The sequence below is a fragment of the Ammodytes marinus genome, assembly GCF_949987685.1.
Source record: "Ammodytes marinus genome assembly, chromosome: 10".
NCBI lineage: Eukaryota > Metazoa > Chordata > Actinopteri > Uranoscopiformes > Ammodytidae > Ammodytes > Ammodytes marinus.
This window is the reverse complement of record NC_137214.1, coordinates 10,777,553-10,804,628: the sequence shown is the minus strand read 5'-3', so window position 1 is coordinate 10,804,628 and position 27,076 is coordinate 10,777,553. Positions and strand designations below refer to the sequence as shown.

Here is a 27,076-nt window from a genome sequence, read left to right as displayed (position 1 = left end):
TATAGAGCTGTAATTTCTGATGGAATACAGTAAGGGTGACACTGACAGACCCTGTTGTGAATCATGGTCTCTCATTGAGAGAGGCAGGGTTGCATCTAAAGTTGCATCTGTAATACGAATTTTCCAGCAAACAAAAACTTAGGAGTTGCATCCTTACAGTAAATGACAACATTACAGGAATTGATTTCTGTTTTACAATTAAAGAATATTTACACGGATAAGTATTACATTTGGAAAAGTAACCACTAAAATATAAAATAAAAAGATGTAACTATTGGGGTTTGATGCTAGTGTTTTCACTCTGAGTGTGTTCTGAGTGACAGTGTGTGTTATCTCAATGAGGCTGGTTCATAGTGTTTGCTGCACTGAGCCTATTTTGCAGGTGATGTGAACTGTTCAGCTCCAGTGACTGTTGGTAGTGCAGACTGTAGTTAGAGTTTTGCACATTGAGCTACAGTTGTGTCCACTGTGGGTTAGTGATCGAAAAAAAAACTGTAAGAGGATTGTAACAAAAGAAAAACCAGACAACCAAAGTTCATGGTTTATTGTTGTTTATTTCTCAGCAGTTGAAGCGTGACAGACCGGAGATTTTTTTTTTGCAGTGGATATGATATAATTCCCTGTGTTGACCAAGAGTCCAGTCATCCCATCCACAAACACTACTCTGCTTAATAATCTTCCTGGATACTATTGTCAAAATAGTGTCTATAAAGAGCCCATGAGCAAACCCACCACCAAACAAAGAAGATCATAACTTTGACTGAATCCAGCCCATCGTTTCTTTGATTCAATATATTTGTATGATGAAGTGTTGAATAATAATGTAGCTCTTGAGAAAAATAATTGTCTGGTGAATTGAAACAATAAGACATTTTGTTCAGATCCAACTTTGCGTTTGTGTGACACTACTGAGCTAACAATTGACTCTTAACAATTACAAAACAAGATCAGACCATTTTATATTCCAAGAAAACTGTTGTCACATAAATCTCAACATTTCTAAAACCCAGAAAACTGATACAACATGTCCCATTGTCTCTCTGTGTCTGAATGTGTCATGGTGAATGTCTGGTCTCAGTCTGTGAGCCTACTGGTGAAACTAAGAGTTTTACAGTGCTTATTCATCACTGTCACACACTTTGAGATATGCTGGCAATTTTTTTTATATTGGGGATCTTGAATGGTAGAGAAAGTCCAAGAAACAGAGAAATGCATGATTATTCTACTTTCAATGACATTTGAAAGATCAGGTCAAGTTGTACATACATCTTTCACAACATAGAATGATGATATTGTATCTAGATTATAAGACATTTCTTGAGAAGATTATCAAAATCTTAACTTTATTACATTGCAAACAACAATATGCATCCAATGAAACACCCACATCAAAATCATCTTATCCTTCTTGTCCTCTGACCGGAAGTTGAAGTGTCCTTAAAGTAGATACTAAACCCCAAATTGCACTAAATGGCTAAGGTTTGCCCCACCGTGTGAGTGGGTGCTTGAACGGTTGAAAAGGACTTTACATAAATGCACTCTCTTCCCAAGCAAGGAAATACTGCTTGTTTGGTTCAATTAGTAAAGCAGCCAGCAGTAAAACCAAATAGTGTGTGCTTGTCACAACTTAATTGATTAATGGCACCGCTATTTCTTGCATTTAAAGGCCAAACTAGTAGCTAGTAGTGAGGCAGGGTAAATGTAGAATATACATTTTCAGTCAGAATTAAAGTTGTCCAATAAAGTTTGTTCCAAAAAATATAAAACACCACTTCCCACCTTCCTATTTCACACTTCTCTTTCCTATCTATGTTGTGCTTATGTCTCCCTCCTGTGGAGCTTCTCTGGCTCACTTACATCTATAACAAGGCTGCTACTCTTTCACCTCATCCCAAATTTGTGATTTTGTCATTTTAAATGATATTATATTCACTCATTAACGAGACTCATACCACGCCCATTCTTGCTCTTGTCTTCTATCAGCTACACAGTCTGGTCTTCCCTGTTTCCCTCTAACAATCTCATCCAGTCCTGTCTGACTATTATATCACTCTTTACATTGTGTTACTGTAGTAAGATATTTCCTTTCTTTCTACATCCAGGCATATTGAATATGTGTTTTTTTTTTTTTCCCGTATAATTAAATGCTGAACATGTTTAGATTTTACAGTGACATTTCCACAATGTCGATCTGAATGAATGCAAGTCTTCCTGTCCTGTGCTGTCTCTCAGCAGTCTATTTGTGCTAGCAGCAGATACACACACTGTTCACCTGACACTTTTGCATGCATCTGAGCTAAGTCGCAAACGTTGATTTGAGCAAAAAAAAAAAAAAAAAAAAAAAAAAGAAAAATATATATATATATATATATATATATATATACTACAGGGTGAATGAGGCTGAGTCATGTATTTCTATTAATTTTCTCACATATAATTTTCACTCTTACCCGTATGTATGTCAACCATATCGACTTTTGATCATTCCCATCATCATCACTCAAAGTAAGCTCGCCTCAGCAGACACGTCTTTGTCTTCATCTGGTGTGCTGTATTAAATCCATTGTACTGGTAATGCCCTTTCTCTAGCGAATTTGATTAATGCAGCTCCAAGAAAATCAATTTCCTCACGACCATTTTCTCGTGTTCCCATTCCCTTTTCCTATCTTCAGTCCCTATCAGTCCATCTATGAGGTTTTCACGGTGGTGGATCAGATACGGTTCTATCAGACTGGTTTTGAAGCTGTGCTTCATGAGTGAGGGCATGGATTACTGCATGTACTAACTGGACTCACTGGTATGAAAACTTGTGAAACTCAATAACTCAACACTTCTGGTGCCCAGAGATACCACTACAATACTTTTTTACTGGTACCGATTCATCTAAAAACAGCACCAAACTAATTTATAAAGGATAATCTGACTCACATACACTTTCTATTTTTGTTAATTGTCCCAGAGGATTTCATAAATCTGATAACACATTGCAGCACTTCCGCTTGTGGCAGGTGTTAATGGAACAGATGTCACAGAACAGCTGCATTTTCATTCATGTTTTTTTCTGCATTTACACATTTTGCAGGCAAAAGGGACATACCATCAGGCCCTGGAAAACCTGTGAGATATATGTAGTAATCTCTCCTTGGGGAGTGATAGGTGGCATCCAGGCTTTATCAACTGGATGTGTTGACTGCTGCAACACAGGACTATCCTCCAGGCTAACAGTGATGGGTAGCACATTTTTTGCTCAAGCAACTCTGCTTTTCTTTTCATATTTAAAAGTCTCACTACAGCAACAGAAAATAAAGCAAAACCCTGCTGCTAAATCCATTGAATTCCTCACTCCCTGAGGCATGACAGACAATTGGATTATGCCCGGGGTCAGTCAGTGGTGTTTGAAGGCCAGCTGGCCCATATTACCTTTGGGGTTTAACCCCTTCCAATGCATCATTAAGATTGACTGTCTGTCCTGGCCTCTAAATTGAGGTTATTGGTCTTAATCCACTGCGCTGATAAACTCCTAATAGCCTACGCTGTGTGGACATGCAGCATGTCTCGCTCTATGCCTCAAAAGACCTCATTTATATTTATGACAACCCCAACCCTGACTCTCCATTCCTGATTAATCCACTTAATATCTGGACACAGAACTGTAAATCTCCCTCGGCCTCTGTGGAGAGAATAAAAAGACCCGGGGGTGTGAAAAGAATGTCAACTCAGAGATTTGAGTCTTTTACCCCTGCTTCAGCAATCCCAAATTCTATGCGCTTGTCCCAGAACCAAAAATCTCCCAGTGGTGCAGCAGAGCCCAACAGTTGTACATTCTCATAGCTCTATACAGCATTTCATAAGAGGATGGGTTTAGCTCACCAGAAAACTATTGAAGTGCTGACGATTATGGTCCTCTTTCACTGGGGCGGGCACAAAAAAAGAGCCTGAGTGACACACTCACATTGAGTCACACACAGAGTCACAGCTTCGCTAGTCAGCAGAGAATACGGGCTGCTTAATTCTGAGGAGTTCAAAGGTTCCTTCATCTGTGCCGAGTGCTAAGGAGCAAATGAAGTTTCCATGGGAGGGGGAAGCATCAAAGCTTTAGCATTTGGGTGACAGCAACGTTTACAAGGGAGACAGGAAAACATATATCGCAGAGTGGGAATTTGTTGAATGTTTAAATATTTTTCTTTTCTGACTATAACTTTTACATGTGTGGAAAGCTGATCCTCCCTGATATGCAGCCAAGTACTTTCAGGACGATTGACTGTCTGTCCTGGTCTCTAAATTAAATAATTTGATATTGAATAGTCTTTATTTGTCATTGTACATGCACAGCGGAATTGGATGCAATCCTATCAGTGCACACGTAATAAAAGTGCATAACAGGTAACACATGTACATATAAATAGACTATCAAACACTGTAAAAACAAATATTCTGTAGAGACAGAATATCTTAAAGAAATCACAACACAGACAAGACATTGTACTGCACGATTCAGATAGCGATCAGGGCAATCACAGCTCTTGGAAATAAACAGTTTTTTTAATCTGTTGGTCCGTGTTTTAATTGTCCTGTAACGTCAGCAGTTCAAACGGAGTGTGTCCGTGCGTGAGATGGATTGTTTAATATGCTTTTGGCTTTTTTTGAGGCAACGGGGAACTGTGAAGATCTTCCTGGAGAGGGGGAGAGGGCAGCCAATGATCTTCTGGGACATTTGTGATGACCCTCTGGAGCGCTTTCCTATCTGCTACTGTGCAGCTGGTAAACCAGTAACCACACACAGATGCAGTAGGACAGTGTGCTCTCTATGGAGCAGTGGTAGAAGGACACAAGCAGTCTCTTTGTGAGGTGTTTTTTTTCCCTTAGAATCCTCAGGAAGTTAAGTCTCTGCTGTGCCTTCTTTACCAGTGCTGTGGTGTTGGCATTAATTATATGTTTGAAATTATATGAGTCCGGACCAGTTTTCTCAAAGCCGGCAAGATGGCGCAAATAAAATGTGTGAGAGCGAGAAAGTTACCAAAAATATCCCATCCCTTCATCATCCTCCTCGTCTTCCTCGTCGTCCTGGATGGCTCCTCTGGGGTGGATCCGGCCACGCCTCTTCTTCTGCCGGCTCCGCCCACTCTGATGGGATGGTTCCTCCTCCTCCTCCTCCTGGTCGTCAAGGAGAATGACCGCGCCCCCGCTGCCGAAGTCGCCCGATGTCTCCTGGTCCTCGTCTGTGTGTGGGGGGGGGGGGAGATGCACAAACACAAAAGACATAAGGACTGAGTTAGAAGCACAGAAAGATCCATGTAGTGTCGGTTTAGTGGTTCACAATTGACCTCTCTCCATAGGTAAATGCTGCTACAAATGAACAGATATTTATTTTTAAAGGTAAGCATTTATACCTCTATATGTGGTGAAAAAAAAGTCTTTCTGCAGGCCTCCTCTGCAACAGTACAAGGCGGACTTCTGCTACTGCGACGTCTCCCTCAAACTCCTTAAAATGACTGCACTGATGGCCATCTCCATAAGGTAGTACACTCACTATGCATAAGTACCTCATACAACCCCACTTCAAAAATACTCAACAATCCCTTAAAGTACTCCACACAGATTAAGTGAATTCACATTAAGGTTTTTCACTGTGAACAGACTAGAGTTGTGACTTATTAAGATGCTACTATATTTGTGTTATGGGATTTTAAAGGAATGCAATGTGTTCAATTTGTCACATATTTGTGAAATATAACATTTGTGAAATAGTTCAAGTTGAACAGAACTATCATCATGGCTGTGGACCATTTCAGAATCATTTATTTGATATAAATGAATTATAATTAATGATGCATTAATGTGTCACATGAAAGTTATAATTATAGCTACTGCCAGGATATCCATAGAAATCAATCATAATTTATGAGTTGATTCATAGTTTGTTTTAACGGTCTGAATCTGCAAATTACTTAGTTACCAATGTCAAATAAATGAAGTGGAGTAGATGTTTAGCATAGAAGTACAGTATATAGAAGTAGTATTTAATGGAGACACTCATAATAAGCACCAGAACTCCATACAGTATTGTATTTAGGTACATGAGAAAATGTTACATTCCACCACTGCTTTTGGTCTTCTTATATAGTGCTGAGTCAGAGCATGGTGAGCCAACGGTGAGACTGACCAGGATATATTTTCTACAGTGCAGAGTTAAGGGTTTGTTTAGCTAACCAGCTTCAGTGGTGTCTGGCTGAATCAGTGTAGCTCCAGTGCCAACAGGAGTCATTATCTCGGCTGCTGCCTCTAGCATTTTGTCGATTTGGGAATTTTTGAAAACCTTGAGCTAAGGCGATGGAGCGGAGATGTGCCGCGTTGCTACCTGTTTGTTCTATGTAAGGCCCACTGTGAGAACTCCAGGCAGTTCCAGCCTAAGGCCACTCAGCATTAGAAGAGCTTGTTAGACCTGAAGACAGTGTCAGAGTGTGTGTGTGTGACTGTGTGTGTGTGTGTGTGTGTGTGTGTGTGTGTGAGAGAGAGAGTGAGTGAATGAGTGAGTGAGTGAGTGAGTGAGTGAGTGAGTGCGTGCGTGCGTGTGTGTGTGTGATGAACAGAGAGAGAGAGAGAGAGAGAGAGAGAGAGAGAGAGAGAGAGAGACATCATCAATATTGGAAGCTGAAATGACTGGCATTGGACTCGACATCGGAGTGAGCCGTAATCTTTGACTTGGTGTTGGCCGTTTGATTACTAATCAGCCCGCCTGCCAGGATCCTTTCTTGCTAATTATTGTTCTTTTTTTTCCCCAGAAAGAGAAATTCCTCTGCCATTGATTTGTAGCAAAATGCTTTTATCAGCTCTTTGCCTATTCCGTTTGCATCTCTAAACATGACTTTGACCTAACAAAGCACTTAATTATATATAATTTGACTGTATGCATCTTCTTGGATGACAACAACCACTACCAGTAGTTCAAATGTTTATTCTCTTGCAATACGTGCAACTCAGTTCACTGCTGCAAATTCATGTTTCTGACTTCTCTTTACACTGCTCTCTGCTGACTAGCGTGGTGTATTTTCCTGCTTGACTTGCAAGACGCTGGTGTTTGATCAAAAGCTACAGGAGCAGGATACCAGAGAAAGATAGAATCAGACATCGGACTGATAGCCAGACTCGCGGCTCCAGGGAGGGTCATGTCTAGTATTATCCATTTCCTAAATGATCTCTGATGTGTAGAGATAAAGACAGACACGGATGCTGAGCAAAGAAAGAGAACAAAGTTGGAATCCCCTGTGCTCTCCCTGCTGCTTCAGTGCTATGCTTTGTTTTAAGAGAGTTGTTTTGTCTGGTCTGCAGCAGATCAAGATTGCAAAGAGAGACAGAAGACAGACAGTCCACCTGGATCACAACACTCACTCTGAAAGACACATGGACAAATGGGAGCCAACAAGAGCAAACATAACATAACCGAAGCCATAGTTTAGCTGTAGAACATATGGGTGTTGGTTTATGCTCTCTCTCTCTGTCTCTCTATGTGCGTTGTTGTTTTACCGCAATTGGGGTTGCCTTGTTTTCTGGAGCCAGCGATCTCGTTGCCATATTTGTCCACACACCAACACTGGCCGGTGCTGCCGTGACACTGGGTTGGTTTGAAGTAGCCCTCCTCAGTACAACGAGGGATGTAGGAGCCTATAGATAAAGAAGGAAGGAAGAAGGGATGAAAGGAAGCAATAGGGCGAGAGAAAAAAAGGTAAAAGAAGAATACAATAAACAGTGGTATTATAAAAGGTTGGGGAGGGTTGATAACATTCAACTGAGAAAAGAAAGAGGGTGGAGAGGTAAGAATCTAAGTTCTTGTCAGCAGAGGCCCCTGACTCCTGTAGCGGTGACCGATGTTCTTGTGTATTCACAGAGGGAGATCAACAATCAATTACCGCTGTGAAGGTTGTGGGATAATAACCATACATCCTGCTTAGAGGGAAGCAATCACTTTCAAACACGCACGGATTGCAAAGACGCTTGCACACATACACACACATGCACGCACGCTCACACACTTGCGCGCTTCGTTTTTTCACCTTCATTTGACCTATCCAAGCTCATTTTTCATGCTGTTTTGTTTTGAGCTGGAACACTGAACGATCTGCCCGGCGGGGACAGATGACACACAAGTACAAAAATATCAGGATGTGCTTTATAGTTTGTGTACCGGAATGAGACACATGCTTGTGTTTGTGTGTCTGTGAATGTGTGTGTGTGTGTTTCTTTTTATTTTATTTTTTATTTTTTTTGGGCATTGTTATGCTTTATTGATAGTGCAGAGACAGAGTTGAAATGGGGCAGAGAGGGGAGTGACATGCAGAGAACGACCGCGGGCTGGAATCGAACCTGGGTCCGCTGCTGGCCGAGGCCCATGGGGGGGGGGATGCCCTACCAACTGAGCTAAGGGCGCCCCCATGTGTGTGATTCTTTTTGACTAGAAGCTGTCAATCATCCAGACTTACCTATGAGGGTTTTCCTTCGACTCTGACTCTGGATACGGGTCTTCTCAGTTTGGCAAGGCAGTCCTACGAACAGAAAGCATACAACATAGTTGAATTAATTTAGCTTACTTTGTCTTTCTACCAGCATAGTTATTGTTGTAATTGATGTGTTACTACATTTTAAACTGTTATTAAACTATCTTATTAACAGCTCATCTGTAGAACGTTTTGAATTGCACTCATTTGTAGGAAAGGAGCTGCTATACTTTTAATGACAAAACAACAACACATTTTTAAATAAAGTTTGATTGATTGATGATAGATGGATAGATACAGTGTCTGGGGATCTGTGGGGGAAACACTATACAAGATCCCAAAAGGGAACACTTTTCAACTGAGGCAAGAATAAATGCTCTAAAAAAGTCTATAACAATTCTTTATTGCACAGTTAAACTGAGTGTTAGGCAGTACAATAGTTCAGCCAGTAAATCATCTGCAAAACACATTTCCACCAAAAAACTAGTTTTAATGTTGTCTTTCTTTCCCCTCTGAATACGTTTAATAAAACAAATGGTTTTGTTTAAAGCCTGTATTTAGAAGTTAAATGAAAGTAGTATTTCTTATCTATACATCAGTTTCCAGCAGTCCCTCCCCTCTCACCGTCGGGCTTCTGGAAGCAGTAGCACCACTCGTTGTTGGACAGCTTCCCGTCCTTAAAGGAGTCACAGGAGTTGAAGAGGGGCTTCATGCACAGCTCATACTTGTCCAGGTAGATGGCACTCAGCTCTGATTGGTCCAGCAGGAGGTCAAAGTTCATGTCTAGCTTGTTGAACATCCAGCCCAGTGAGTCCTTACAGATAGGCAGGATGCTGGTGTCAAAGTCTAGCGAAGAAAAAAGAAACACAGTGGCTCAAAATTAGATGACATAATAAAAGTGAATATTTCTGAAACTTGTAGGCTATGGGTAACTTTTTACTTATTTTCTTTAATTACACAATGATGCCTGAATGTGTGTGAGTGAGTGCAGTGGTGGAACAGTTGAAAAGTGTTCAAGCATGTTGTCATTAGAGAGAACAGAGCAGGGTCACTGGCCCTCACAAGGACTGACAAGGGTGGCTGCTCAACAGGAAAGGGCTTTGATTACTCACACACACACTTACACACGCACACACACACACGCATGCACACACTCACACGCACGTGCACACACACACACACACACATGCGCATGTCTACTTACGTCCAGTGGCGGAGTCAAAGCTGTCAGAGGATTTGAGGTCTCTGTTTGCGTCGAGGTGGAGAACTCCAAACCAATCCTTCAGTCGGGAAGCCAGACTGTGGAGCTCCATGTCAGTGCAGGCTGCACACAACAGGAAAGGGCTTTGATTACTCACACACACACTTACACACGCACACACACGCGCATGCACACACACACACACACACACACACACACACACACACACACACACACACACACACACACACACACACACACACACACACACACACACACACAAAACTTCATTTGTTTACTGCTGTTTACTTTTCCTCTCTGTTTTCCTTCTTTTCTTTTTCTCATCCAACCCTTCCTTTTGAGTAAACCCAGCGGAGTGATAACACACACTGGACTGTAGCCATCTCTTGACAGTTACCATAGGAACCCAGTCTGACATGCACACACACACACAAGCACAATGTCCTCACTCAAACTCAAATTGGTTCTCACACATATAGATAGTTGTATAAGTACACACACACACACACACACACGCACACACACACACACACACACACACACACACACACACACACACACACACACACACACACACACACACACACACACACACACACACACACACACACACACACACACACACACACACACACACACACACACACACACACACACACACAGGGACCAAGGTCTCGTTTGATCCCTAATGTCATCTTGCCCTCAAGGGGGGAAAAAACGATGTCTTGCCATCTTGTTGCATTTCATCCACGGCTGATATTTATCTGTGCACGTTTGTGTTCTTTTATGCATGGTCACACTCATCTGTGCAACTGAAAGGGAAAGCTGATCCTAGAACTGTCAGACGAGCTGATGCTGATGATACTCCCCACTGAGAGCACAACACTGAACAACATATTAAATGAAACCCCTAATTAGAAGTATAAACCAGCCTCTTGTGCTGCCCATCAAATCTCCTGTTCCTCCAGCCCCGTAGGGATTTGACAGGGTCTGCCTGCAACTCAAGTGGACCTCTGCCTCCGCCTGTCTGTCAGTCAATCCCAGGCCTCCTTTTCTCTTTCTCTCCTGTGTGTGATTGACATATTTTTTCTCCCCATTCTGTTTCTTTCAAGAGTTTCACACATGTGCCTGAAGGACAAGAGGCATTCTCCAACTCGTATACTGATTGAGCCAATCAAAACGCTCCAGCTTTGACAGGTAGAAAAATGAGGCTGTTGACATTCCTGTGGCGCTCTTACTTTAGAATGGAGGCAGTTTGCTTTGCAAAGCATGCAAAGGTTTAAAGAGTCATGTTTAAATACAAATCAGAAAGGATCAGAACTTGAGATTCATTTTTACATCTTGAATATGGCTTGAGAAATCTCTAAAGAGGAAAAAAAACACTATTACTCACATGGAAATACAATGAATCTTATAGAGATATCATGCAAAGTATCTCTCTCTCAACCACACACACACACACACACACACACACACACACACACACACACACACACACACACACACACACACACACACACACACACACACACACACACACACACACACACACACACAGGTACATATTTTTTTGTTATGGTTGGGGATAGGGTCAATTTTGCAGACGCTATAAAACAGGCGGTGCCCCAGGTGACAGACGGGAGCTGAGGAGTGGACTGAAGTCATTACACCAGGAGTTCCATGCTGGTCTGTGTGAGTGTGCATGCGTGTTTGGTATAATCCTTCAGGATCAGACAGATAACAATTCCTGTTATCGAGTGCTCCTCATTTCGACGGTCTGGAGTAGAGAAAGAGGGAGCAAAATACCAACTGCTAAACATTATCGACGTTCAATTAAATTCCTTCCTCTGGCAGAAGTGGAGTCTGTTACTGCTCTTACTTTACTCACCCATGTTTATCTATTGGAGTGTTCCTCGCATCAACAACATTTTTTTTTCATTGCCCTCCTTTCTGTTCCAACTCAGTGCCCTCTTCAAAAATTAATGTGAGACACACAGCCAACATCAAAGCTTTCCCCTGCAGTTACAAAGATGACTCTACAATACTATGGTAGAACTGGGTTTGATGTGGCACTCAACAAGTGGTGTTGTTTCCTACAGTGAAAAAGCTGATATGGTGTCTCAGAATCACTAGGCCGACTTAAATAATGAAATGGGTTCATCCCAAGGCTGCAACCAAGGTTGCTTTTACTCCTATAAGTTAGAATCACATTTGCACTACAGTTTAAAAGTCATGTTTTGTTTTGTTGGTTTGACGGATGTCCCTACTCCAAGTGGTAGATAAACACACACTCTGGTATATCCATACTTGTAACATTTAGTTAGGGGCCTAAACAAGACATTGCTTCATCTTAGAGGGTTGTATAGCACAAAAACGATTGGAAACCACAGCATAAACTATTTGTGCGACTGACTACAATCTGTAGGTAAGGCCTTTGCCATTATTCATGTTACTATTAAAACTACAATAGATAATTTTATTAGATTGGCAGCAGTAAGAAGCCTTTGGCTGTTAAGTCTCCAGATCCAAAGAATAAAAAAAAATCTCATTTCAATAGGCCTTCTTGTGTATCCTTAAGCCAAAACAGTTATACCTCCCAATTATTCCAGTGGATATGCTCATGTGCATAGAGACACAGTGAGATACAGTGCTATGGATGCCAGAACAGATGTTATCGGCTTCACTTCCAACCCATCACAAAACGTTTGACAGTGAACTTTTCCAGTGATAGTAGTCAGCCAGCCAGACAAAACCGACTGCTTTCACACAGAATCGATCAGCGCTGCATCAGCTATCAAACACTGAATCTTGGCTGGGAATTACTTTTTTATCCTTCATCCTTTCTTCCTTCCTCCTGCCCTCTCACCTTGCAGTCCCTCACTACTGTCTTTCATGTCGGCTAACTCAGAACCAGACAGCTAAACAAAGAAAAACAACACAAAAAAAACAGAAGCCATCAGTTTTTCACTACTGATGCACCCCTAAACTACAATCTGTATGTGGAAAGGTAAAGCTAAACAACAAAACACTAGCCTATATATTAGTGAGGAGTTCGGCAGTTGAGTTCTCGTGAAGTATGTAATGTCAGACCAGAAAGAACTTCTCGCAGCTCTGTCACCGAGAACTTTGTTCTTTCTTCTCGCGGAGTATGTAACAGCCTTGACTGTTCGGAGGTTGATTGAGTTCAACTTTCCCCAAATTCCTTATAAGTGACAGGTCATGAGATAAATGTGTCCTCCAAGCAGAACTCCCAACTATCAGGAGAGGGCAGGCTTTTCAATCCGTCCATAGGCCACCCCTTATCATTTCTATTTGATCGAGTAAGTCTGCCATATAAAAAGGTAAGGAAATGGCTGGTGGGTCTCACCTTGAGACATCTGGAGTGGGGGTCTGATCAGATCAAGATAAAGGGCGGATGGAGAGAGAGAGAGAGAGAGACAGAGAGAGAGGGAGAGCAGAGATGGGAGGAGGTGGAGTGAGGTGACACTCCTTAACAACGTAACAGAGGGAGAAAGAAATGGGCTGAGACAGTCATCAGATAGGAGATATGAGGAGGATAGAAGGTCAGATTCATTAAAAAGATACAAGGATATAGGTTTGATGTGCTTTGCCCAAAAGCTATCAGCTCTCTCCAGAACAATCTCAGTGGCCGAGAGCTAAGGTTAGCCCAGATAATGATCAGTAATGCACTGCCTCGCACAGACAACGGAGACAGGTAGAGATAGAAAAGAGAAAGGAACAAGGAGGGAACCAGTTTGAGTTTTAACCTTAAGATTGAAACTCTTTTAGCAGAAATTAGCTTATTTTTTTCACCAAGTATTTGCATCTTTAATCATTTGCTGTGAGGACAAGGTTTTGAATTAGATTCACTATCGGGTTAACATGAGCTTTAAGATGAGTACATGTTGACAAGGGAACGGATATGACCAACAGTCAATCCTCATACCAAAACTGTAAAGGGAATATGTCCCTACTTTTCAAAACAATAATAAATGACCAGTTCAAAAGAAAATCATATGAATGATTCATGAACATCTGCATCTATAGTGAAAGGAACTGCAAACCCACATTCATGTATTATGTCTATTTAGACCTCAGCTGTAAGGGAATAGTAGATAGTTGCACAGTAGATATTTGACCTATCGAAGTAGAACACAGATATGACTAATAACATTGACCATGGCTTTGTTTGTTAAATTGTCCCATTAAACTGTAATAGTGAGCCAACTATAAACCAGTAACATGATACTGATGCAACTCAAAGGAATTCAGCCATCATTACCTTGAATATTCACACCTGTGCTTTTTTAACTGTGTGTCATGTCAAACCATCTCCGGTGAAAAAACCCATTGTCCATCATTGTCAATCAAGACCATCTTTACACATTCAAACAGTCCTTAGAGGAAGGCTCATTAGGCAAAGAATAAGTGAAAACACCTGTGCAATGTGTGTGTAATGACTTTAGGGTCTGGAAACTTGTAGGTGTCTCAAACTACTTGGTTGTACAAACTACATGCTGTATTGAAACAATATCTCCAGAATTTTAACAATAAAAATCCCTGTTATTATGACTTGGGATTGTTCATGCATTTTTCCAAATAGGTTATTTCCATTCCTTGCATGCACACCAGATTAATAACCAAAACACCAAAGTAGCTATTTTTGCTGACAAAGTGTAAAATAACAAAGCAAGTTTGCATTTCCTTTTACATAAGCTGGGTTGGTTGAATTGATGTTATTTGTGTATTTATTTATTTTTTTAGATGTAACTTCTAGCAATGGTGGCTTCAGTTCACAGCCATTTAACCAGTGATTTGTTTATACCTCTGTTTTTACATTGTGGGAGATATTTTAGGCTTGACATATTCACAGATATCCTCAGAACAACTTGATGCTAGTGTGAACCGTTTTTCCAACTATGCTTGTCATAATTACAGTCTGAGTTATATAAGGTGAATGTGCCATGGTTACGACAACACAAACAGTTGGGTGGGAGAAGGGATGCAAACAGTGGTCTCTGGTGCCACAGTTCATTGTATGTAAAATGTTACCCACCTTGCATCCACCCTAGACAGAATATTTTTCTGTAACTAAACATGGTTTGTTTTAAGTGTTTGTAAAAATGAGCAATGCAGATTTATGTCTAGTGAGGCTAGTTTCAATAGGCTGTACTACAAATACTCTGCAAGCTCTCTTCACTCAAGAGAAAATCCCTGCTTGTGTTAGTAGAGGATAGGAAGTGTGGAGGCATAAAAATGGACAGTACAATCTGTGCGCCCTGTGGAGTTTTGAGACAGAATTACCAGGAACAATTTAATTTAGCGGTGGGGTTTAGCCCGTTTGGCCTCTAACAGTTCCCATTTGTTTTTGTCAATGTCTTTGTTAGACAGTGTAGCTGTGAGAAAATGAACCATAATTGTTTCAATAAAATCTCATTGACCATAACCAGCACTGACTTTGGCCCTATAACACATGATCACCAGCAGCATTGCTTTGTGTCAGCTTGTTTCCTTGTTCCTCTGTGTACATTTGTTCACTTTTGCTGACAAACAGGCAAAGAGCCATGAATTTTTCTGAACATATCATTGTGATTAATTCGATAATCAAGGAAGATTCTATCAATAAATATCGCACAAATGTAACAAATAACCTTTTATAGTGGTTTTGTCGTTTAAAAATGTTCCAGTTCCACACAGTTTTTGGCTTTTGTCTTTCACAATATTGTAGATGCTTTGCAGGATCCATATTTACCAATTTGACCCTAAATAAAAGGGTTCAACTCTATTTGTAATATTAAAATATGCATTCCTCACAGTCCTTTTCTACAATGATTAAAAAAGCAGAAAGAAATGTGAGAGAGACGAAACGTAGCGGTGGAACTTTAACATAGTAATCTGCAAAATTGAAGGCTTGAGATGGAAAATAAATGAGCAACAGATAGAGATGGGAGAATGAGGGAGAGATGTGACATGTTCCCCACACAACCCACTGAAACTGAATATATAAGGTTATTATTGTGGTTGAGGCAAATGTGCTCGACAAGTATGCTATTTGAAGTCTTCCTCACTGCCTCTTCAAATAGAAACAAATCATATTTACCCTGCACTTCAAATAAACAGTATGCTACAGCAAACACTTTGTACCATCTACCATTACCAATCAAACCCAAGAGTGAGAAACAGATGGAAAGACATGTACTCATACAACTATTAAGAAATCAAGAAATATGAAGAAATATGGAGGTGGAATGAGGAAGTTTTTGTGAGCACAGTCTTGGCCACATCGGTTTCAGTCAAGCATATACAGGTGTTTTCAATCAGGCTGACTATCTGCTCTGACATCACTGGTTTGAGTGTGGCTACAACATTTATTAACTCTAATGCGCATTTATATTTTCATCTTCCCATGCCTTAACTACAGTATTATTTTGTACTACTATGTCACGGATATGAGTGAGGAAATAAAACAGAATTCTACATGAGGACGTCTAACAAAACCTCTTTATGATTACTTTTGCTTTATTCAAATAATCTCATTAAAGTGCATGGCTACTTTAATGAGCTTAACTCTGTCAGTGTATAGCTTATTTCTCCTATTGTCAAGTCAATATGAAACGTTCCTCACCTGCCTTCACGCACGTACACACACACACACACACACACACACACACACACACACACACACACACACACACACACACACACACACACACACACACACACACACACACACACACACACACACACACACACACACACACACACACACACACACACACACACACAGCTGTCACACAGGAACACAATCATATTGATATGCTGGCTCAATTAGCTGTTTACCAGTCATAGAGGAGTGACGGCAAACACCAAACTGCTGCAATCTTTTGAATGTTACCATAGGAACCCGGTCTGACACATAGCGTTTTCCTCACTTATTGCCACATCCATCTGTTTACCATTTTCTGTTGCCGATCTAATGAGAGATTCTATCACTCTTATGCTGGGCTTACACTACACGACTTTTCACGCGATTTGACAGTCGCAGACAATCTTCCAATGTCGGACTGAAATCACGGGGGTTGGCTCAAGCGAAATGACGTAAACACTGTCACACTCTCGCATGCACCAAGCACGACGCAGGAGGAGCGGCATTAGTCGCGACCTGTGTCCGCCTGTGCAGGCACTTATTTCGTACACTTTTCCTTGAAGCCTCGGCTGGAGAACCAGGCTGACAGCCGCGCAACCTTAACACTTTACCGTCAAATACAGGGTTAGGAGTTCAAGTTATTGGGGGACGAGATCAGCAAATAAAGATGGTCAAATAACTAAAGGAAGTCCCCTGCTCGGAATATTGAATTAACTTTTTTTTATTAAATAATCACGATCGCGTTTGCGGAAATAATATTAATCTCAAAAGGAATCTATTTCGTAGTCTCGCAATATGAGACCCCCTGTCTTTTCAAAATCTCATTTTGTGACTGAAAACTAATGACTAATTGTCCTCAGGTGTGAGTTGATTGTCTTTAGATGTGAGAGGGTGTAAGTCTTCAGTCTTTTCAAAGTCTTTTTTTTTTGTGACTGTCAAATCGCGTGAAAAGTTGTGTAGTGTAAGCCCAGCATTAGAGTAAAGAGACAAATCTTAGAACGAAAAAAACTGTTCAAGATCTGGAAATAGATTGTCTTTCCCTCCACACAAACTCATCCCCTCTTTGCACTCACAGAGCCGTGCTCTCAGCAAACCAAACGCATAATCATAGTTTTTTATTGAACAAAAGATTGAGCTGAATTAATTAGACAGCAGTCAAGTTGATAAAACGCTTCGCTGTCACGGCATCACTTGCTCTCTTCTCACTCCATCATTCAGTCACAAACTAAAGAAGGGCAGTGTGAGATAAAGAGAAAAGCTGTCGTTAATTAGCACTTTTCTTTAGTACTAAATGTTTCTAATGAGCCTCTGGATTCTTATTAATGCTTTCCTATCAGGGAGTCATTACAAAAGACCTTTCAGGGTAAGAATGTGTTTGTTTGTGTATATGGAGTATGTCCAAATATTGTCCAAATATATACAGTAGGGGAGAACGGGGTAATTTGTCACACGGGTAGGTTGTCACAATCGTTATATCTCGGAACCAGAAGGCGCTGTCTGTTAAATGTTGGTATGTAAATATCCACAACTGGGATAAGAGGTCACCTACATAGTCTTCCTTGGAGTTAGACTGCTGCATTCGAGGTGAGAGGACTGTTAGTGTTTTTCATGTAAAATTGAAAATATTTAGCTCCTCAGTATTTTTCTTCTAGGCTTTTAAACAATGGGTTTATAACAAAACACTTGTTACCCTAAAAAAGTGTGAAGGGTAAGCTATAGTTTAGATTGTTTTTAGCAAGCTAATTAGTTGTCAGATGGTTGTTGGCCTTGATGCTAGCAATAAATTCCAGTTGGGGTTGGTTGTCACATGTTATCCAAGGGTGCAGCCAGGAAAGGAACCCAATAACAAAATAAAATGTCAAGCTGTATCCTCACTGACACCCCAGAGAAGGAGAGAATTGAGCAGGAAAGGCAGCTAGCACCTTGATGGGGTTGGTTGTCACAATGTGCTAGAGTGTCTTTGATGGTAAATTTCTTCTTTATTACAATAAGTTAGAAAAAGTGAGGGGTTCACATTTCAAGCCAACCTTAAGCTTCAATTTAATGTAGGAATGACTATTGAAAGATGTTTGGGTGATGAGAAATTCTCACTAAAGTAAAAAGTGTGCCTACTTACCATGCTCTCCCCTATGTCCAAACATTCACTCAATAGATGATGATGGTTGGATAGATAGATAGATAGATAGATAGATAGATAGATAGATAGATAGATAGATAGATAGATAGATAGATAGATAGATAGATAGATAGATAGATAGATAGATAGATAGATAGATAGATAGATAGATAGATAGATAGATAGATAGATAGATAGATAGATAGATAGAGAAATAATCAGGAAATAATCAAGAACTACCGCACCCACACACACACACAAAGTAAAACCACCCCTCTGCTCCCCCATCTGTGGGAGAGGAAGTCTGTAACCATAACAATCCATCCTATTCCGTGCTGCTTTCCTTTAGATTGCATTTCTCCTCTGAAATCTCTTCATCCATCTACTGAAATCCTATTTTCATGACAAACAATAAGACACAAACACTCGCTCTGTCACTGCTCTCTGTAGCTGTCATAATGCGGGTGGAGGGGTGATGTGAAGGGATGGGAGGGGATGGGAGGGGGGAAGACAATTACATGAGCAAGGGAAGAGGTGACAGGAAAGAAATGGAAACACCGTGAATAACCGGAAAATTTGATGAATTGCCTGTGAAAGTGTGTGTGTGTGTGTGAAGAAGTTGTGATGGTGTGTTTCTGAGGCATTCACCTGAACCTGGAAATTGCTCAAATACGGACAACTTTTGCTTTGTCTGCACATTTATTGCCATTGTCTATCCATCCCACATTGCCACCTCAATATACACATCCCACCATCTACATGTGGTGTAGATGGTGTTATGACAAATAATTTGACCCAAGTCCAAAGATGCTGTTGTGTGTGATCAGTTAGTTAGAAGGACTGAAAGCGATACAATTTGCTAGCTATACCCATTTAAACAGAATGTTTCTTATTTGCACAGATAGCGACATTACTCACCAGTCCTTTCAGTCTGATGTAGTGATTTGATGAGCTCCAGACCAGGTAAACAGGGACACAACCCATCACATTTTGCAGAGATTGACTTCCCAGACAGGCAGCTCTCGAACTCCAACTTGCACTGTAAAAAAAAACATAAAAACACATGGGTAAAGGAGACATACTTGAAGGCTGGAGTTTAGAAGACATGGCCAGTGACCAGGCATTGAAGGTCTAATGAAAAGGCACCATTGAGTTGCATTCTTGGAAGTGTAGGGTCCAACGTAATTGGACGTTAACCTTGCCAGAGGCTAAAAGTCAGGACCGCTTTCCCCCGCAATAAAATCTGCTTAACTTTGCTGCAAATATGTTATTCCAACCAATGACAAAAACTATCAGCATTGAAATTTCTTCACCAAGATGATTAAGTGAAATATTTGCTGAGACAGGATTGGTCATTTATCTTCCATAAACAGATGTGTCCATTATGCAGTAGACAGACATGTAGACACCATTACATTGTATGGTGTGACATTATATTATACACTGCTGTACCAACCTAATGCAATGCAAAAAAAGCAAGATGGACTATGTCGGAATGTAATTTAGCAGTATAAATTTCATTTCAGGTAAATTAGGGGCAAGAAATTATTTGGGACTATTTGGGGGGAAAACATCCAATTACAAGATCCTTCCAACAGGAATAATGAAAACAGAAATGAGTTATGTAAATTCTGTTTGTCAGATGATGACAGGGTGTTTTTGTCAGGGGGAGAGCATGACTGTGCATAAAGCTGTCCTGCATGTCATTCACCACACACAGGCTTAGCTTTATCTTGGCAGCACTTTCATTTCTCATGTTCAAACTCCATCATTTCCTCCCTGTCACCTCTTCAGTAGTGCTGCTAATGTTGCTTAATGAAATTTGTTGACAAAAGGAACAACGCTCTGTCCTGTTCTCAACATATTGAATTAGCTGTCTGGGGAGGAAGCCAGAGATAGATAGAGAGAGAGAGAGAGAGAGAGAGAGAGAGAGAGAGAGAGAGAGAGAGAGAGAGAGAGAGAGAGAGAGAGAGAGAGAGAGAGAGAGAGAGAGAGAGAGAGAAAGCCAAGGAAATGGATGACCTCCCCCAAGTCACTGTCAGCACAACGAGAGGCCCCATACATCTTTATCTTAGTCTCTCTCCCGGGGTTAATGTGGTTTTGATGAAACAGTGTTTTAACACCTGACTTGGTGGTGTACAAATAGAGAAGGAGAGGAGAAGTGGAGGAGAGTAGAGGAGGTATGATTTAAGAAGAGGGGAGTAATGGACTTAACTTAGTGGGATGAAGCCTCTCTGGAGATAAGAGCACTGTCTTCCTAATAGGATGTGTGTGTGTGTGTGTGTGTGTGTGTGTGTGTGTGTGTGTGTGTGGTGACGTTGAGGGAGGCATGTAATGTAATATTAAAACATGAATAAGCTTGAGACCAGCAGCTGACTGGTGAGCAGAGTTTAAGTTGGGCCACAGGGACCCATCACTCCAGCAGCTAACTGAACCTCTCCCACTAAATGACCTGAGAGAGCAGAGACACTCTCCATGCCCTCCCCTTCCTTTTGTTCTTCCTCTCTCTTTCTCCTTCAACTCTTCTCCTCCTCGGCACAGCTTCAGGCAGGTATAGGTCATTAGGTAAGGTTCCCTATGTCCCAGCTTCCTCATACATAAGGAGTTGGAACTCAAAGGTTATTTCATGTACTTCTGGGTTTGAGGCTTATATTAACCCTGCATTTTCCAGCAGAGCAGAGCAGAGCAAATGTGTGGATGGACATCAAGCCTCCCGGATAAGAAAACGTGACTGCAGTTGAACTCCTCTCTCCACAGTATGTGAAAGGAATGTCAATGACTGAGACAGAATGTTTAACCCTTCTAATGCACACATAGGTCGAACATGACCCACATTCATTGTCTATGATATTTCCTACATAGCTGAGTGTTTCTTTGCATATTAAATATTTGAAATATTATGCTAATTCTTGTTTGGTCCAAATCAGAGCTACAATAATTATTTAAAAATGATAATTATTATATTATGTCTATTTTTGGGTTAATCACACTTGCATACAAAGGGCATTTTTGATGTAGTAGTAGTACACTTGATTTAGTAATACAAAAAATAATAATCTTGTATATAAAGTAACTCATTTTTTGTGGTGATAAAACAATTGATATTTAATGAATCTGTTGAATAGCAAATGATAAAATGCATTTATTTCAAGGATAGCGCAAATAAACAGTCAGCCATTTATGACAAATCCTACGAATCCGGGTCATGTTTGACCTATGCCGTGCGTTATAAGGTTAGTGAAGCAACAACTATTTGTATTCGAAAAGTAAACAAGGATCATTTTAAAATAAGATTTGTAATGATCAAACACATGAAGGTGAAGGTGAAGGTGGCCTGAAAGCTCACAGCTCGCTTTACTTTGCCAACATTTCCATCTCAAATACTTTCATTCAGCTGTGTAAGTCAAGACACACAAGAGATTTATTATATCATCCATTTGTATGTTGTTCCTGTGTATTGGATTGTGCTTCACCCCTGGAAACCAAACAACATAATAATATGAATGTGGCTGTCAAGAAGAATCCATAGTCTGTTATACCAAAGATGCACCCACAATGCATCATTGCTTTATGTCTCATGAGAAATGATCAGTGGCTGGGAATGAGGCTAGAGTCAGATGAGAAGATGGGAGTTTGGAAAACTTTTCCAAATTGTCCAGATATGATTTGTTTAACTGCTGACAAGACTTCTGATAGTTGACCCTATTCTAAGTCATTTGCATAACAGACAGATAAAAGTACGGCTCAAATCGACCCAGCGGAGGAGGACAGGAGTCGATACATAGATGAAATAAAGTAGGGCAGCAGTGGGAGCAGTGCAGGCAGGAGAAAGAAAGACAGCGAAGTAAAAGGAGTGAAAGGGTGACATAAGATGAGGACGATTACAATATTAATATCTATCAAGAAAAAGGAAGACTATAACTGTAGATTCTTCCAAATATTTACACCATAAATTATGTACGTAGCTCAGCAGCTTCTTCAAGTTGTGTTGTATGTCCTGAAGCAAGTCTGTCATTGCTTTAATGGGTGAAAACAAGCTGAATAATTGATCGATAATATTTGATGTGAAACAGAGAAAAATGAAATGACACACTTAAAAGTGAGGCAAGAGCATAAACGAGTGTGTGAGAGAGAGAGAGAGAGAGAGAGAGAGAGAGAGAGAGAGAGAGAGAGAGAGAGAGAGAGAGAGAGAGAGAGAGAGAGGAAGAAGGGAGTGAAACTTAAAAAAGGCAACTGGGAAAGGGGATGTCTCACCTTGGAGGAGTAGGTGTGTCCATCAGATCCACACACTGGACTAGACTGAAGCGCGGAGCAGAGCCTACATTTCCCATGAGCACCAGATTCAGGCCTGTGCCTGTGGACTGCACTGCCCTTCCTGGGTTTCACACTGAGACAGACAGAGAGTAAGGGGACACTATCTAATTTCACAGTCATGAATCTTCATTTCTTAATTACTCAGTGAAATATAGCCCAGGTCTCATGCATATACATTACATTGTCAAATATATCGCAAACAGTATCTCCAACATTACTCTCATGCATGTTGGAGGGACATTTAGAGTAATAACTATTCAGGCAGGAATATTATTCAAACTAACAGAATTGGTGTCCTACTGAGCTGAGTCTTGAGTGTGTTAATGGTTGTCAGGGTGAGCTAAAGCAGAGTGAATTCTGCTTGGTCCATTGAGGCCTTTTGAATAACGACTGTGATTATCTTTGAGCCTAATCTCCCACCATTTTCTATCTAAGTGCTCTCACTGAACACCCCGCTGCCTTCTGATCCATTGAGCAGAGGAGAAATTAGAGCCAGACACACTCCTGACAGAGAAACTACTGTGAAGACAACAAATGAACAACAGCTATTGAAGTGAACAGGTGGGCTATTCCAAAAAGTTCAAATCTACCCTCTAAAATCTACATCTACTGTAAAAACTCCCACACAATGTCTCACTTACTGTTGGAAGATTATTTATTTTTAATTAATTCGGTCCGGTCAGTTGGTGAATGAAACCCTTTAAGCACATAACTCTACCCTACCTTGTAATACAGTGTGTTGTTTATAATAAGTTATAGCAAAATCTATTTAAAAAAATCACATTTAGAGTTTTACTATGAGATTTTTCCATACGTCTGGGGCTGCAAGACATTCACATTATGTATCAATGGTGTTTAAGTGAGTCACACAAATTCCCAGCTCCCACCTGCAGAGTCAGTGCTGAGTAGGCTATCAAGTTTAATAATAACTCACCTGTAGGTCCACTTAAATTGTAATAAATTCACCAGCGGGTTGCAGACACGCTGACCATAATTTAATAAGTATGACAAAAGGTGGACCTCAAAAACATCTCCTGTTGGCAACTAGTTGGCATCTTTAAAAATATATATATATACATATCCAAGGCATACCCAAAGTGAATTGAAAGCTGTTCTTCAACCATTTAGCTTTCCAAAGATAAGTTGCATGAGTACTCACTTAGATGTTCCGGCTGTGTATATTGCATAGTTGGATATTAAACATGTTTAGTAGGACTTATTTGCCACTCATTTTTGCCAAATCCACACTTCTTTTGAATTATAAAACATACTAACTGGTTAACTGGGGGCAACCATGTCAAATTGCTCAGCTCCATTCATTCCAGCAGACTTCTGGAAAATTCCCGAAATTACCATGGGTTACAATGAAACAATAGAAAAAAAACATCCGGTACCACAAAAATGAGACAATGCAGAACCATAGCAGAGCAGAGGCATTGTGGCAGGGCTAAATGCATGTGCTGATGATCTCACTGCTGTATATTTGCAATGGGTTAATGTGCTTTTTTGGTTGTCATTTTGTCATGATACCACTAGTCAGCAGTTGTTATGACCATACTTGGTTCTTAATAAGCATCTTACTCACCAGACTGAGCCACAAACATTGACTCTGCAGATAAGATATGCACACTGCATTGATAAATAAAACAGTGCTGGCAAATAATGCAAGATGGAGGAATGATGAAACTTGTAGGTACGTTGACATGTTTCCACTCATCTAGTTTCCCATCAAAACCACTGCTACTCCTCATCTGATTTCAAGCACACTTTGCATAGATGCAATGAAGCACCAAAATGTGCTTGAGTTGTAAGTGTGATTTAAAGGACCAGATTCTCTAGGCCACATATTGCCTGCATGCCAAAAGGGGACCGATATCAACCTCAAACAGAAGCAAGAAAGTGATTTATCTCTCTCTCTCTCTCCCTCCACCACTGTACTTCAACACCCTGCTGAGTTTCCACGTAGCTCTAATCTGTAAAGGCTGTAATTTGACACAGCAGGACAATGGTGCACACAAATTAACACTGCAAGCCTCCAGAATGTTTTTGGAATAATAGCTTGCTGCTTAAGTAGATGTCTGAGCCTGCAGGCAAACATCATTGACTAATGAGGGAAGTCAAGAAATCTGTGCAAAACTATATTCATTTTAACAAGAATAAGTGATGTTTGGGACATTTGTGTTGACAGCCTCTTTGTAGAAAACAAACTTAGAATTGCGTTTGGATTTTTGTAAACACCACATGATACAAAGTGTGTACAGCGCATCCTCAAAAAGATAATTTTGTATGTAGCAATTAACAATGATGATTCATCTCATTGATATACATGCAGCAGCATAATGTTCATTAACTGTATTTATCAACACCTGTTTGCAACATCGTGAGCGCAACCAAGCTGGATTTGCCCTCTAAGAGGACACTGAATGCCAATAGCTTCAACTAATATAACTTGTAGATAATATGATTCCATGGTTGAAAGCTTCAGTGTGTCATGCTGTAAAAAAATTGAGATTCCAGCTGATAAGCAGCCAATAGGATTTTTTATCAACACAAAACAAAGAAAAGCACAACAATCAAGAATCTTGCATGCTAATGAATTGAGGAAATCAATTAAAGCAACAACAGACTCAAATCATTCAGATATGTTCTGGGGGAAATGCTTCCTGAACTGAGAAATTGAAAAACCTTAGAATTGCAACATAATAAGGTTGAAAACACAAAGTAATTGGGTGATGATATGAGTCTAAAGAGCAAACAGATTGTTTTGGTATAATTATATGGTGTTGACAATATGTGTCTGAATGTCTGTCACTGAAGCGCACTAGCTTCTTACACACTGCTAACACATAACACACCTCATTGCATGTTTCTGCTGGGTGTAATTTGCCCAGAGGGTCTGAAGCATACTGACGATCAACTTTGCATAGTAATTTTCATTTGCAAGTGTGCAATTTAATTATAAATCCATATTAAAGAGGGAGAACGTTCAAGCAAACACACCTCCATTGTTTATTTGTTCTTTTGTAAATAAAACTGATTCTGAATCAACTCTAATGTGTTTGGGGCCCTCTTCAACCAATCAACCCAACTTAATATTGTATCGTACTTATAACATTTTCTTATTTCTCGAGAATTGCATATAAATATAATTTTTAAGTGATGAAATGTTTCAGAAGTCTGCTGCAGAACTTGTTACATTGCTTCTGTCTGTGGTCTCAGAGATTTATGTTTATGTTGCAGTGCTTTTATCGAACTTGCTTTACAATTAGCTCATTCATCCATTGACATAAGGCCAACCCTTAAGTAAAGCAATGCAATGTAAAAGCACTGATCAATACAATGCCACATTACTTGTTCTTACCTGTGAGTTGGCTGCCTGTGATTGATGCAGATGGCTGTCTGGTAGTCATGGCTGACACACACCTTGTGAGGGGGGCATCGCACCTTCAGACAGGGGTCCTTGGTAGTATCTAGGAGAGAAATCAGGGATATACTTCATTTCAGAGCAGCTAAAAATAAGCTAGTGGAAACCTGCAGAGCAAGAAAAATCATCACAATGTAGTGCTGAAGTAGAACGTTGATGCGGTAAAAACATCAAGCTGTTATTTTGTTTTTTTTCCAGCTGGCAGATTCTTATATTCTACTAAGTGAAGCAGGCAGACACAAATAATGAGTTTGAGAAAAAGACGGGGAAGAAGAACGGTACAAGATATGAAGTAAACGTAGAGTTTTTCCACAGTGTGAGCTGCTTAATGAGGACTATTCTCTCTGAGCATCTACCCCATCCAAATCAATCTCCGCTGTGACATTATCGCCATGGCGGCCAGGCACAGCTGGCTGGCGTCCAGGGGTGAAAAAGCTCATTGACTTCTAGCATTGTGTCATTTCACAGTATAGGCTAACAGCAAAAAGGTGAAAAAAGTCACAGTGGCAGTAAAAGAAAGAGACAAGAGCTTTTCTCACTAGCAAACTGAGTTTAAAGGTCGTGAGTTAAAAGGTTTAATGAAATGAGGAAGTACTGGGTGCTGTCAAGGGATGAATGGATGTGATTGGATAATTGTGGAGGAGGAAGTCGTCCAGGCAGGTCTTGCATGGATACTTGCATGGATACATTGAATGAGGAGGCTCAGTGTGGGGGATCAATATCAGGAGTTTAGTCGCCAGAGCAGATTATGAGCCCACACAAGAGCAGACAGATTTAAATGGAGGTGAGCTGAGTGTGAGCTTGATGGAGATCATAAACCCATTACTGTCCACAGTGGAATTTTATGGTTTCCTTTACAGCA

The 27,076-nt window shown here is 40.5% G+C and overlaps 1 protein-coding gene across 1 annotated transcript in view; it reads right to left on the bottom strand.

The window, feature by feature from the left end:
* Positions 1-5,013: 5,013 nt before the first annotated feature.
* LOC307256243 (testican-1-like) overlaps positions 5,014-27,076 on the bottom strand; it is a gene marked incomplete at both ends in the record, with an annotated part of 88,390 nt that continues 66,327 nt past the window's right edge. The window contains 8 exons of the mRNA XM_080035148.1: positions 5,014-5,219; positions 7,525-7,662; positions 8,478-8,540; positions 9,117-9,338; positions 9,697-9,816; positions 19,395-19,515; positions 22,731-22,863; positions 26,152-26,260. Coding sequence (XP_079891274.1) covers positions 5,014-5,219; positions 7,525-7,662; positions 8,478-8,540; positions 9,117-9,338; positions 9,697-9,816; positions 19,395-19,515; positions 22,731-22,863; positions 26,152-26,260 — 1,112 coding nt within the window. The remainder of the gene's footprint in view (positions 5,220-7,524; positions 7,663-8,477; positions 8,541-9,116; positions 9,339-9,696; positions 9,817-19,394; positions 19,516-22,730; positions 22,864-26,151; positions 26,261-27,076) is intronic.